The following is a 14033-nucleotide window of genomic DNA, read 5'->3' as shown; positions in this document are numbered from 1 at the left end:
TTTTAAATGATCAAATAATTTTTCTTTAAAAAATTCAAGTAGGTGTACAATGTTCAAATCGATTAATTATTGATTGCTTAATGCAAGGATATTTCTACCCATTTTATTTATCAGTGAGCTTATTTCCATGTGAGCATATATCTACGTGAGCATTTTTCCGTGTGAGCATATTTCTAAGTGAGCATTTTTACATGTGAGTTTTTTTTTTTTCTATGTGGGCATATTTCTGTGTGGGCTTTTTTCCTGCGAGCATTATTATTATTTTTCCTAGAACCATTCTAAAGTATAGTCATAATTGTAGCAGTAATAAAAGAATATATATATATATGCTTGTAAGTTATGTTCTAGAGAGCATAAACAAATAATATTTTTAGAAGAGAAAAAAAGTTTCAAAAGAATATTTTTGTGCACATTTTCTAATGACAGAATTAAACAAAAATTTTAAAATTTACTATAAAATTTTTGAGTGTTCAAAGATATTAAATACAGTTAACAGGAATAATCAGCCTCGGTACAGCCTCGGTAGTGCACACTTTTTAAAACACAATATGCTTTCAAGACAAGAGGTCTTCAGATAAGCATTAGTACTAACTGCATAAAAATGAAATTCTAAAAGTAAATATTTTATAAACTTACTCTACTGCACTTAGTAGGTTTGAAATTTTCACGTTTTATTGCACTTAGCCATTTTTGTAGAAGTTTCTCATCTTTTGGAAAGGCAAATATAGGAACTTTCTCGTAAGTCCTTTGATTACTCTTACAATATGGCACGGAACATGTATAAGGCATTGGTATTTTATTAATGAAGATAATGAAGCTCAACAAATATATATAGATATAGATATATAACCGACGTCAAGAAAAGGACAAAATCATAATTTGCAACTATATCCTTAATCCTAAAGCTCCAGAACATGAACTAGACTTTAAACTGAATTCTGTAATAAAGGGTTCATTCTTTATGAGTAAGAATACCATAAAAGAAAACTCTTTTGTTCTCGAATACCTTGCGGAGAACGGTAAATACGAACCCCGATTTGCCTTAACCCAATCCCGCTAAAAGGTGGGAACAACAAAAACCAGTTTGGCGAATGGTTGACACGAACCACGCTGGTAGGAGGAACACCCCCACTAAAATACCGAAACACACACACACAAAAACAGAATCTTTTACAGTTCTTGTCCCTTTCTCTATTACGTAACGCAAGCGACGCGCTTCGCCGTTACCTTCTTTTCATGACGTCACTCACGCTCCCGTCCATTCCCTCCTCACTGTTTCGATTACGATACTACTAGGATGCAAGTTGGGCTGGGCTCAGGAAACCCAAAATATCAGGCTATCACCTCTGCGATATTAAACAGTTTCAGTTATAAAGACCGAAATGCGGCAATATTTAGAAGTCGCTTCCTAAAATTCCTAATAAAACAGCACGGAAACAACAGCGAAATATCGTACATTTAAAAGCAAAGAAAGAAAAATCGACGTTCAATCCCAAAATATTTGATTAATAAAAAAAAATTTTCACTTTACCAAATTTTACTATGAGCAAAATGATATAATCAAGTAATACTTAAAATGTAGCAAGGAACATATCAGGATATTAAATATTTTGGGATTTTATTTATAGCTTTTATCATCTATAAATTTATGTTAACAAGGTTTCATTATAAATTATTCGTGCCCCTTAATTTTATTATCATCTATAAATTTATGTTAACAAGGTTTCATTATAAATTATTCGTGCCCCTTAATTTTATTATCATCTATAAATTTATGTTAACAAGGTTTCATTATAAATTATTCGTGCCCCTTAATTTTATCATAACAGTCTATATTTGTAAAATATCAGTTATTAAGTTTGAATGCGTATTTGATCACGGCAAAATAATCCAAGACCGTATGTTCACGTAAAAATGCATTTGGAAGTTTTTTAAAAAGACAAAGCGGTTTTTAATTACGGTCGGTATACATGGTGAAATCTCACAAATGAATCCGCTCTGGAGCCGAATCTTTCTATTTATTTTATTTCATGTACTATCTTCTTGTGTGGTCAGCCGCCTAAAATATTTATATATTTTAAGCTAAAATATTTATATATTTTAGGTTATATACACATTAACCTGGTAATGATTTTAATGAGCTAGCGTAATTTCATGGGTCCAGCTAGTAATTAATTGTTAATAACAGAGATCAAGCACAATACTTACTGCTTTGAAATCGTTTTAGTTTGTTAACAACAACAAATAGATTAAATCTAACAGAAAAGTACAATGTTTTACACATTGTTGAATGGCAAACACTGGCGCACAGAAGATAAATACTTTATTTCGGGATACAGTAACATATTTCTTTTAAATCGCTGAGTTTGTTGATTCAGTCTGAAAGACAAATATCTTACTTTTTGACGACATTATACTCCGTGATTAGTAAAAAGTTCATTAAGTTTGTACAAAATATGAAATGAATAAAAAAGGAATTCGAAATTTAAAATTAGAGGTGCATATGTCATGGTGGAGAATGGATTCCCAAAACTCGTGGCTCTAGGTTCAGTTTTCAATAAAATTCTATATGAAAAATTTCTCATTTTTAATGAAATAAAAATTACTTCCAACACAGATATCTGCACAATGCGAAATGCGACCGATCTTTTTGTTTTGTTAAGTGCATATATTATTAACTCTATCCAACTATAAATTCACCTTGAAAAGTAAATGGTGCCAGCCGTCCAACAGATATTTTAGAATGTGCTCTAAGGGACAAAAAAGGTTGGGGGACTCCTGTTTTAGAGAGATGGTTCAAGGATTCTTCGAAACGGTGATGACTGAGCTAGTAGGCTGACCTTGAGCTGAAGTTAGGCCAGGCGCACTTATTGCTCAGTTGGCAGCGGCAGTAAAACCGCCAGACCGTCAAAGCGAGCGTACAAAGGGGTAGGTTTTTTCTCCCTTGCTGTTGTTCTTGTCGGCGAAAGGATATTAATGAACATCAAATTTTTGGTGAAACTTGGAAAAAGCTCTCGAGAAATTCATGAAATGTTGACGGCTGTTTATGAAAATAACACATTGAAGAAAACAGCTCTTTTTAAGTGGATCAAGCGTTTCAATGACGGCCTTAAAGATTTCAAGGCCAGGATGAATGTCGATCTCGAGTGTTGAAGACAACATTGAACGTGTACGGTCTCTTGAGCTTTCCAATCGTCGATTGTCTGGATGATTGCCGATTAACTGAATTTAATAAAATCATCTGTGCACACGATTCTAAGAGAACATCTGGAGTTATGAAAATTGTGTACAAAAACTGTCCCAAAGTTGCTAACACCTGACCAATAGCTGTGAAGGACTGAATGCTGCACCGGCTGAGAAAACTCTGACCAAACTAACGGTTTCCTTAAAAGGATTATCACTAGTGATGAAGCCTAAAACAGTCACGTGGGGGAAGCCCTGGAACCACGCGGAGACGAAAACGTGATTCGACAAGGTATCTGAAGAGCCTGACTTCTCAAGACTTCCAGGGATGTTTTCATTAATGGACATAGAGATGGGACAAGTGTACTAATGGATAATATTCTGAAGGAGATAAGACCTTAATTTTCTAAAATATAGCGTTTATGATATTAGTTCACGTATTTATTGGACAGACTACATATTTTTATCGTCCAGATAAGCATAAGATAGCATAAGATATTTTTCTTTCAATTATTAACTAACGAGCTGTGGGATTTAAAGCAATAAACGCATATTACTTGAATTATTAATAGTTACTCATCGGATTCGTTAAAATTACACATTTTCCTTTCTTATAACTATTTCAGGTAGCTGGCCGCGCAAGCGGCTATGCATAAAATAAATAAATAAATAAACAAGAAGTACAAATGACTGTTTCTGCAATCAAATAAACTACTGCAATACGGGAAAAAAAATAACAACAAATATCTTTCATCGCCTACTACAAATCAGATTACACGATACTATTGTGAAATTTTGCTGTCTCTAAAATGTGGTACCCAGAGGGGGCCCACTCCCCGCCGACCTACGCCACTGAGTAGGTGTAACACCAGAATTTCACCATAAGGTTATACAGGTATAGTGCCACCGCACTAACTGTACAGCTCCACCCCAAATTTGATGGAGAACAACCACAGGGGGGTTTCGAGAGTCTCTCAACCCACTTACCATCATCCATTTGATATGCTTTTAGGCCCGCCGTGTATTTTGAGTGCCTCCTTGCTTGAAAGTAAAAGGCCTATGTGGTTCACATAGGCCTTTTACTTTCAGCTTCCAAAGTACTCCACCGTTCACTAGTTCACAAGTATTCAATGCATTCCCCCAAGAGCTTCAAAATTAACTATTCACAGGAGGTCTCTTCTTCTGTATCTTAAAAGCCTCTGATTTTGTTTGGAGTGGAGATCACGAACGAACTAATCATTTTTGGTTTTTCTACATTATACACATCATTAATTCGTATCTGATTGAAAGAAACTTCGTCGTTCGACTTCATAACACATATTCCACACGTGGACCATTTAATGCAAGGGCGTTCCTTATTAGGGCTTGTCCAATTCCTAATTTACATGAACGACTTATTTTATTCTCCCAAGACAGCAAATGTAAAGCGGGCGATATCGCAGTCCCAGCACAAATTGCATCTTTATATCTAGTAGCTCATTAAAAACTCGGGTACAATCACTGGAATCTTAACTGTATCTCTAAGAAAATTAAAACCATAAGATATGGATAAGACGGTAGCGGTCATGTTTACTAGATGCTGAAATATTCTCTAGAAAGCATCAATATATGTAACACAGTTATCCTGTGGGCCAAGCAGATAAAATATCCTAGTCTTATTCTTACGGCGACTGCAACGATTGACACAAAACCCTCATAATACAAACAATTTAAGTACCGGAAGTTTTAAGTTTCACTTTTCCCCATTATTCATCGGAACTCTCGGAATAAGGCTCGTCTACACGAGGACAAGTATCTCTCAACGTTGACAGCAGCTGCACTAGTCCGTCTGCATGGGGTTACATATCTAAGGCGCGTCAGATATATACCTTCGTGATCAGAGACCATGACGGGACACAGTGCAGCGGAAGATTTACACTGAAAAGCCCAAACATTATGACCACCTACTTAATAACGCGTTACGCCAACTTTAGCCTGCAAAACAGCTGCAACTCGCTTTGGCATGGATGCCATAAGTTCTTGGTAGACGACTGGAAACAGGTTGTACCAAATGTCTAAGCAGCGATCACGCAAAATTGGGATATTCCGACATGGTAGTGTTTAAGTTCTGAGCTGCTGCTCCATGACATCCTAAATGTGCTCTATCGGTTAAGATCTGACGAGTTATGTGGTCAGAACGTTAACTGGAATTCATCCTTATGCTCTTCGAACCACTCCAACACAATTCGAGCCTTGTGACATGAGGCGTTCTCCTGCTGGAAAATTCCATTTCCATTTGGGAAGACAGACGCCATGTAACGGTGCAACTGATCCGAAACTATGTTCAGATAGTCCGCAACTTTCATGGTCTGTTCTACTACAACTAAGGGTGCCACATGAGAAAGTCTCCTAAAACATAATACCGCCACCACCAGCCTCTGTATGACCTGACGTACAGGTGGGCAGCAATTATTCACCTGGAAGGCGGCGTTCCCTGACACGACCGTCGACATAATGAATGAGAAATCGTGATTTATCCGACCAGTCAACAGTCTTCCACTAATTCATGGTCCAGTCTCGATGTTCTTGGGCCTAGTGTAGGTGTAAGTTGACAGTGACGCTTGGTCAACAACGGCACAAGAGTGTGACGTCTGCTACGCAATTCCATATCCAACAGTGTCCACTGAATTGTGTACTCTGAAACACTTGCACTGTATTGTTACACTTGCACCGGGCCACAGTCTGGCGCCGATTTTGCTGTACCAAGCGGAACAGTTTCCGAAGTCTTTTTTTCTTTGATGACCCGTGGACGTCCGATACCTTGGCATCTGTTGCTGGTTTCACAGACTTTTACCCACCTTGCATACATACTAACAACGGCAGATCGTGAACAACCTACCAGTCGTGGAATTTCGGAGATACTCCTTCCGAGTCTTCGAGCCACTACAATCTACCCTCTATCAAATTCGCTTAGATCAGCAGCCTTTAAAAGTAAGCCCAAAAATGATTCCTCACCTTCTCCAGCAGTAGTTAAATTCCATTTTAACTTAATCACGTGCCCTCCACGTTATACAGTTGAGTTCACTGAAAAATGTGGGATGGTCATAATGTTTTGTCTCGTCATTATATTTGGTGATACCTAATGACATCGTGAATTAAAATCACCTGTCCAAAAAGCAATGTCGGCTGCTGAATCAACATTTCGCTAATTAATACGTGCCACAAACTGTTCGGAGTTTTTGTTACTTATTTTATTTTAACAAATTTAGTGTATGATGCAACATTTATTTTGGATCATAATTTCCGATAGATTTCTTTATAAATAACGGAATTCTTTTTTCATCTTGATACAAGTGATTTATTATTGTACTCTACAGGAAAGTATTTTTTACTTCATTTGTTAGCATTAACTAAATCTACTAGAATACTTTTCTGGTTTCAGGAGCTTGCTATATTCTGATGTTCTGAGAAGTCTGTCAAACAAGTCAAACAAATAAAGACTAATTTATACTCTGTTTGCATTTGATCATATTTCCGATTTCTTTCTGTTATAATGATTTTCCAACTTTTAAGTTAGATCTTCATTTGATGCATTTACCGAAGTGCTAAATTTTGCGGACAAAGAACTTGTAAGTTCGAATACAGCTGAACTGCTGTCTGATTTTTCCACTGAAAACAAATGTTTGTTTTCTTTGTAATTAGCAGAATTCTATTAAAGATTATTAAAATTTTTACCCATAATATATAAAAATTTTGGGTTTGTTATTCTACTAAAATATTATAATTTGTATATCAATTAATTACTTACATAATTTTATATTACTTATATAATTATTATATTTTTATGTTAGTCATAAAATATAATTATTAGGTTTTTTATATTATTCATAAAGCAATCAAATTCTTTTCCCTCTTTCACATATTTAAAACTGATGCTTTATTATAAATTAAGCTATCGGCACACGTGTTAGCGAAAAAAAAAAGGGGGGGACAGAGTTAGGATGAAGCATACAAACTCTTATCAATAAAGATGAGCATAGCATCATTTAAATAAAAAACTTTAAAAACTCGATATACCTTTATTTTTTTTTTTTTTTTTTTTTTTTTTTTTAGAAATTAACAATCTATCACATTCTGTCTTTTAATTGTGATATATGTAAGGATAACAAACACTCAGATAACAGGTGAGAATTATTTCCTCGATTACATGCCATTTTTTTATTCATTAAAAAGATAATACAACTTGCAGATTCCTTTTCTACAATTGTCTAAAAACAGTATCATATTTTTTGACAAAACAAATAGGGAAATTATTACATTTATTTTTCAAAGAGTTAACTTCATTAAAATTACACTAATTGGATATTATTTTTAAATATTATTCATTCCAGTTTAAGTCTGAAAGCTGAACTACAGTCCATTTCTCAAATAATTTTAGTTTCCAAAGACTGAAACATAGATATCCCTCGATGAAGCTGTTGAGTATTAATATGTTTGGTGCTTAGTTGTCTGTGGAGACAGATATTGAACTTCATTTGGGCACTGCCATTTCCTACGAACTGATACTGAACCTTCTGTTTAGTTGGTATGGGTCCTTAAGCACTAATACTATGAAAGTCACAAAATTAATTCATATAATATAAAAAAAATATATTTATACTTTTTAAATGCATTTATTGAAAGATTCTACAAATATATGAGATATAGCTTCATATGTGATTAACGTCACTATTTGTATAGTTATATCATTTTTTATTACTTAGCAACTTTGTATTTCTAAAAATAAAATTTCACAGATGGAAGTTATTCGTGCTATTTTTTTATTAGCTTGCACCCACTTGTCCAAATGGCTGTATATTTTACCTGACTGTGTAACTAAAATAATACATTTCTTTTTCTTTCTTTGCATATACTTTCAAAGAAATTTAGGGGAAAAGATAATAAAAATCCTTGGCTGCAGAATAATTCTGCACTTCCACAGCATTTATTTTGGTACCACAAGCATTCATGCACTACACTACATTTAATCAAGTAATGAGTCAGCATTTCTGTTATTGAAATGCCATCCATTACTTGGTTTATTTAACTATCCTCTTCAGATGGTGGCAAGAGTTACCCTGATACTAAGAAAAACAAAAATTGAGACTATGTTTGGTATTTCATTTTCTCTACATGTCTGAAAAGCCAACTTTAATATTATATTCCCAGCATCATCCCAGTAAAATAGATTTAACGATGGATCTATGTTCTATGATTGATATATATATATATACAGACTAACACAGAATGACTAAACATATCTGCATACCTTATAAGGCAATTCCTAAAATGTTTAAAACACAATGTAGTACCTTAAGTACAATGTACAAAACCTATATTGTGGCACTTTTCTGGCCTATCACTCAATTGAAGATATCTGAAATACTTCCGGTAGCAGAATTTCAGCTGCCTTTAACCCATATTTTACCGTTGTTCTATATACAGGACACTACATATTTGATGGCTGTACAAAAAAAGTAATAATGTTTAAACTATTTCTTTCATATTATATTATTACAATAAAGCTGCTTGTTATATTAGCTATTTTCTTTTCAAGTTTTATTTTTACAAATCTGTTCTTTTAAAAAACAAACAAAACAACTAATTTTGATTTTTTGCACTTTATTTTTGAATGCATAAAAAAAGAGTCAAAAAAGATAAAATAAAAAGTGTGATTCTATTTTAAATAAAATAGGTCTCTATTAATGTGAATGACAAAAAATCTGAAAGAAAAATATATTATAGATCCTTATTTTGCAATCCTTTTTAGAGCATCCTATACATAGGACAATGGTAGAATCTGTTATTATATAAGGCTAAAACATAACACCGTTTTGGAGTGAAATGGTTACGTCCGTTTCATCCCCTCGCTGCAAAATGTAGCGATCAAATATTTCTTGTCCTGAGTCCCCTTTTGTAAATGTAAATTTGTATATTTAGCATCTGAAAGCCGTTTTATACTTTTTCTTTGTATGAAAGAAATTTACTTTTCTGAATGCTTATTTTGTAAGTTATATTCATTTTACGCATCCAAAATGAGTCGAAAATTTCTAATAGCTGAAGAAGCTTTGGAATATTTTACAATATTAGATGATAAAGATAATGAGCCGGAAATGGTAATAATACCACCTGATCCAGATGCAGTCAGTGATAATGAAGAAACAGAGGATGCCTGCACTAAGACTAGACACAGCCAAGCTATTTGTGACGAAAATGCAGGAGGAACTATAGAAACAGCAGGAACTGTGGAAATTTTAGTAGGAATGAAGATGATGAAGTATGTGTGTTAAAACCTGATCGGAAAGATTGCGTTCCTAATATTCACGTGCTTTAGAAATATTTTCTCAAGATTCTAGTTAGTCCATAACTGATCGAGTTTCTGGAAAATATCCTACAGAACTCTGAGTATATCGCTGAAAACATGATAAACAAAGCTGTTATTGAGACCACCAGCAGCCAAGCGGTAAAACCCGCTGAACACTGGTAGTTCGTTCCGGGGTTCGAATCCCGGCGAACGGGCTGGCTGCATGGGCGTTTTCGTGGTTTTCCACATGTGTAACATGGATACGAGCCAGTTTTCCTTAAAAAGACCTCCACGGGGCATCCCTCCCTTTCCATATAGTGCCTAAGGGCGGAGCCCATAATATGTAAAAAAAGCTGTTATTGAGAATAACAGATACGCTGGGCAGAAAAATTAATCATAATTTTTCAGTGACAAAACAAGAACTCAAGCAATTCTTAGGTATATCTTTTTTTAGTGGCTACCACATTTTTCCACGTGAAAAGATGTACTGGGAAAAAGCTCCAGACAGGAACTATACTAATTAGTCCAGCAATGCCACGAAATAGATATTTTGAAATCAAGCAGTACATTCAATTTCATTTACAACAGCACCATTGACTGCTGTTACAAAGTAAGTCCAATTTATGATTTATTGAATGATGCTTTACAACAATTAAATGTATTTTCCGAACATCTAAGCATTGAAGAAAGAATGGTGATCTATTTCGGTCGACATGATTGTAAAATGTATATGAAAGAAACCAAAGCTCTTCTAGAATATCGACGGGCTATAACAGGCAGTTATTTGGGATTATCAAATACCTAGGAACATTCAAGGCAGAACATTAGGTATGCAGCAGAGAAATCCGGACTTCTTGAAAATGCAAACTGATCACGTGATTGTCAAAATGCCCGATCGACCGACATCAACGTCGTTGTCAATTAAAAAATCGTACTAGGAAGCCGACATCTATTTGTAAAAAAACCCAATTGGCTATGTTCATGTTGCTTGTTTACCATTCCATTTAAAAGGATGTGCTTGAAAGAAAATAATGCCTTCTAACTTTTAAATAATGCCTTTAGTAATGGATTTGACCATCGTCCTATATATAGGACAGCCTGTATTCATATGTTTTTCAATTTATTATTTTTTCTTACCTATTTATAAGACAAAGTTAGAAATTTAAAAGAAAAATATTAATTTCTTTGATCATTGGTAAAATATGGGTTAAGCACAGCAGAAGCTAAAACATGTAATTTAGGAACATAAGTGTCTTTTTAGCTTAATTATTAAGGTTCATTTTCTTCACACTTAGGCAATATACAATTCAACAGCAAAATTATATAAATTTTCACAGCAGCAGAGCAGTATACATTTAGAATTCCCCATGTATTATGTGTTGGCATACATTTTTCTTTCTTTTCCTTTTTTAAAGCCTTTTCTCGGTTCATCATATAAATGTTCAGTTTTCTTACTAAAATGGCTTTAGAAAACTTTTTCCCCCCTTTTTTTATTATCAACATATCGTGTGTTTACTTTATTTGCTAAATATAACATCTTTTGGGCTTACGCCACATAAAATTCAATTCAACAGCCAAATCATAAAATATTTAAAAACAGCATATGTTTAGAATTTCTGCTAGAATTCTGTTAGACAGCCTTGCATGCTGGAGATAAAAATATTTCATTATGTACATTGTTGTCACCAGTTGCTTTCAAACTGTTGAGTATGTTAATTAAAAATTCGTTCAAAGTTTTAAAAAATACAAAATATATAACAAATTCGAAATTCAAAATTTGGGCTTCCAGGTGCCCAAATTCAGGTGGAGAACTACGATATCCACAATTTGATGGCTCTATATACCATTACCTTTTCACAGTGTGAGAAACATACATACATTCACGGAAATTCTTCATTGTTTATTATTTTTTTAAATATAATTCTGAGTGAAAATATTTGGCGGCAACATTTTGAAAAAAGTGATGCAACGCATTTAAGTATTTTGATGCAAAATGCCATTTTGAAACAAATATCCCATTCGGAACTTATGTCCCTTTTGGAAATAAATCTTAACTTTTATTAATATTACTTTTGTGTGTTATGTGCAAAATTATTTAATATTTCTCCTAAAAATCAAAATTAATTTCACAGCTGCATATTATTTACTTTCACATTTCATCAATTAGAAAAAGATTTTGAGATGCTTTTTGTTATGGAACGACACACATGAACCTTCTGCAGAAAGATACACGTGCCAACTTGCCTACTGGCCGCAATTAAACTGAATACTATGTAGTTCTGATTTCTAACAACAATGTTCTTATTTTCAAAGCAAATATTACAAATAAAAGTATTTAACAATTATCATTTCATTTTATTTTTCATTCACAAAAAGATATATTTTTTAATGTTTAAAAATATTTTGCCTCGCCCAAAATGAGCTATTGGTGAATGTATGTTTTTTCCCCTTGAAGCATAGAGTTGGTCCAGAGCTAAGCCTGCATTTATGAACTGTTGTCTATTTTTACCAGCTGGTATATATGTTACGTCTGAGACCTGGTGGCACAGTGGCTAGCGCATCAGACAGCAGAACTACAGGTCCGGGGTTCGATCCCCGGCTGGGCAAGGTCGAATCAGCCTTTCATCCCTTGGGTCGATAAAATGAGTACCAAGTTCACTTGGGGACTAAACAAGGGGTTGTCCTGCAACAAGCTAACCACATATTCAGGGCATATGCTTATGCACCCTGGAGCTCACCGTCAAGCAAGCAGATTTCGGGGCACTAGTGGTCTTGGTCCACTAGGGCTGTTGTGCCACTGCCACTGAGTTTAGTTTTTAAATATGTTACATCAATTATCTTTTATAAATTATTATGTTTTATAATTATATATTATCTTTTATAATTTATTATGTTTGCGAGAATTGCAAAAAAAAAGCACAGTTTAATTAATTTTTTAGGTCTAACTCGCCCCCCTTTTCCTGATACTCTTGCTTCATTGTATTCACATGTATATTCATAATATGTAATCACAGCATAAATGATAGTGGTATTTAAAAATATATTTCACAAAATAATGTATATTAGTTATTTGTCATGCATATCACATTAAAAAAATTACTAGTTTAAAATCACTTTGTGAAATTTTTTGTATTAGAAGTAAAGCAATTTGCTTTAGACTTTCAAATAATTATTTGAATGCACAAAATCAATTTAAATTTACTTAATTTTCCTATCACAAGTGAAGGGTTTTAATTTTCACAGCAAATGTTAAAATTAATAAATATATAAAAATGTAATTAATAAATTTTTAAGCAACAGCAGCACGCACTTCCTCAGTTATCACAGGAAATATTTATGCTCTTAGAAGAAAAAAAATTTAAATAAAAAGTAACTCATTATGGTAATAATGAACTTCCCTGTTACACCCTTTCTCCTTATTTGACACCTATTTCATTTGCATACCTGGATCTTAATGGTTTAATTGATGATGGCAATGCTCATTAAGGCTATCTGCCGAAGGGAAGAAATGCCTTTGCAGAGGACTTTTTAAGGAAAATTGGCTCATATACATATCACACATGGGGAAAACACCCATGCAGCCAACCCATTCACCCGAAATCTCACCCAGGTCAGAAATACCAGTATTCAGCAATTTTACTTCTCGGATGCTGGCGCGCAGATGGATCTTAAAACTGGTTTAAAGATTAGTATTAATTGAGTAAATAATATAAAATACTCAAGTTTATGATATTAAAAAAAACTTTGGAATATTTGGTAAGTTTTTATACTTTTGAAGTACACAATACTGTAACTAAAGCTTATTTGATATTACAAGTGTCCTCTAATTTATGAATATTCAGGTTTACAAAAGACTGATAAAATTGGGTTGAAACATAAGTAATGGCCGTTTATGTTGTGTTTAAAATTACGTGGTAAAAATAAAATGTATTGGCATAATGTTTTGTGTTATTCGAAAGAGAATTTTTCCCTCTACAAGATGGTGTATTTGATTTTTTTGTCTGAGGTAATTTTTGTTATTTTTCAGATCATTAAAATGGAGTGTCAATTTGACAAAAATAAGCATTTTTGACACCTTCTTCTTTTTGTATTTAATTGAGGCATCAACGCTGCATAAGCTACCTGAGAGATTTGTGAAGTGTACAGAGAAGGTGCAACGCCTGAACGAACTGCAAGAAATTGGTTTGCTAAATTTTAAAATGGAAATTTCAGCCTCGAAGATGTTGCTCATTTTGGACAACAAATGAGTTTGATGAAGAGTGTTTGAATTAACTTCTGCACAAAGACGTGCATCAAACCACTCGAGAATTAGCCAAACGAATGAGTTGTAGTCAAATGACTGTAGTTTGACGGAAAGTCCAAAAATTTTGATATTATTGACTAATTCATTGTTTTTTTGTTTTGTTAAAATAAAAACTTTTAAATTAAAAAATATACGGTCATTACTTATGTTTCAACCCAATACTTTCTGTAGTTAATGAAAGAATTCAGAAGATCACAGTACCAAGTCCGAAATCTGGACGTCCGT

General features: G+C 33.7%; 1 protein-coding gene across 10 annotated transcripts in view; it reads right to left on the bottom strand.

The window, feature by feature from the left end:
* LOC118183509 (uncharacterized) overlaps positions 1 to 14033 on the bottom strand; it is a 175200-nt gene that overhangs the window by 126431 nt on the left and 34736 nt on the right. The window contains exon 1 of one of the 10 annotated variants that reach the window (XM_085806850.1): positions 637 to 1223. The exons of 8 other annotated variants lie outside the window; for them this stretch is intronic. In XM_085806850.1, the coding sequence (XP_085662976.1) occupies positions 637 to 789 (153 nt within the window). In that variant the 5' untranslated portion in view covers positions 790 to 1223. Of the gene's footprint in view, positions 1 to 636; positions 1224 to 14033 lie in introns of those variants that run through there. One more of the 10 variants, XM_085806856.1, reaches the window with a different exon arrangement.

The sequence above is a fragment of the Stegodyphus dumicola genome, chromosome 12, assembly GCF_044657685.1.
Source record: "Stegodyphus dumicola isolate Sdum_Otavi_A_Nest chromosome 12, ASM4465768v1".
Taxonomy (NCBI): domain Eukaryota; kingdom Metazoa; phylum Arthropoda; class Arachnida; order Araneae; family Eresidae; genus Stegodyphus; species Stegodyphus dumicola.
The sequence above is the reverse complement of the archived record's forward strand: the minus strand, read 5'-3'. Positions and strand labels throughout refer to the sequence as shown.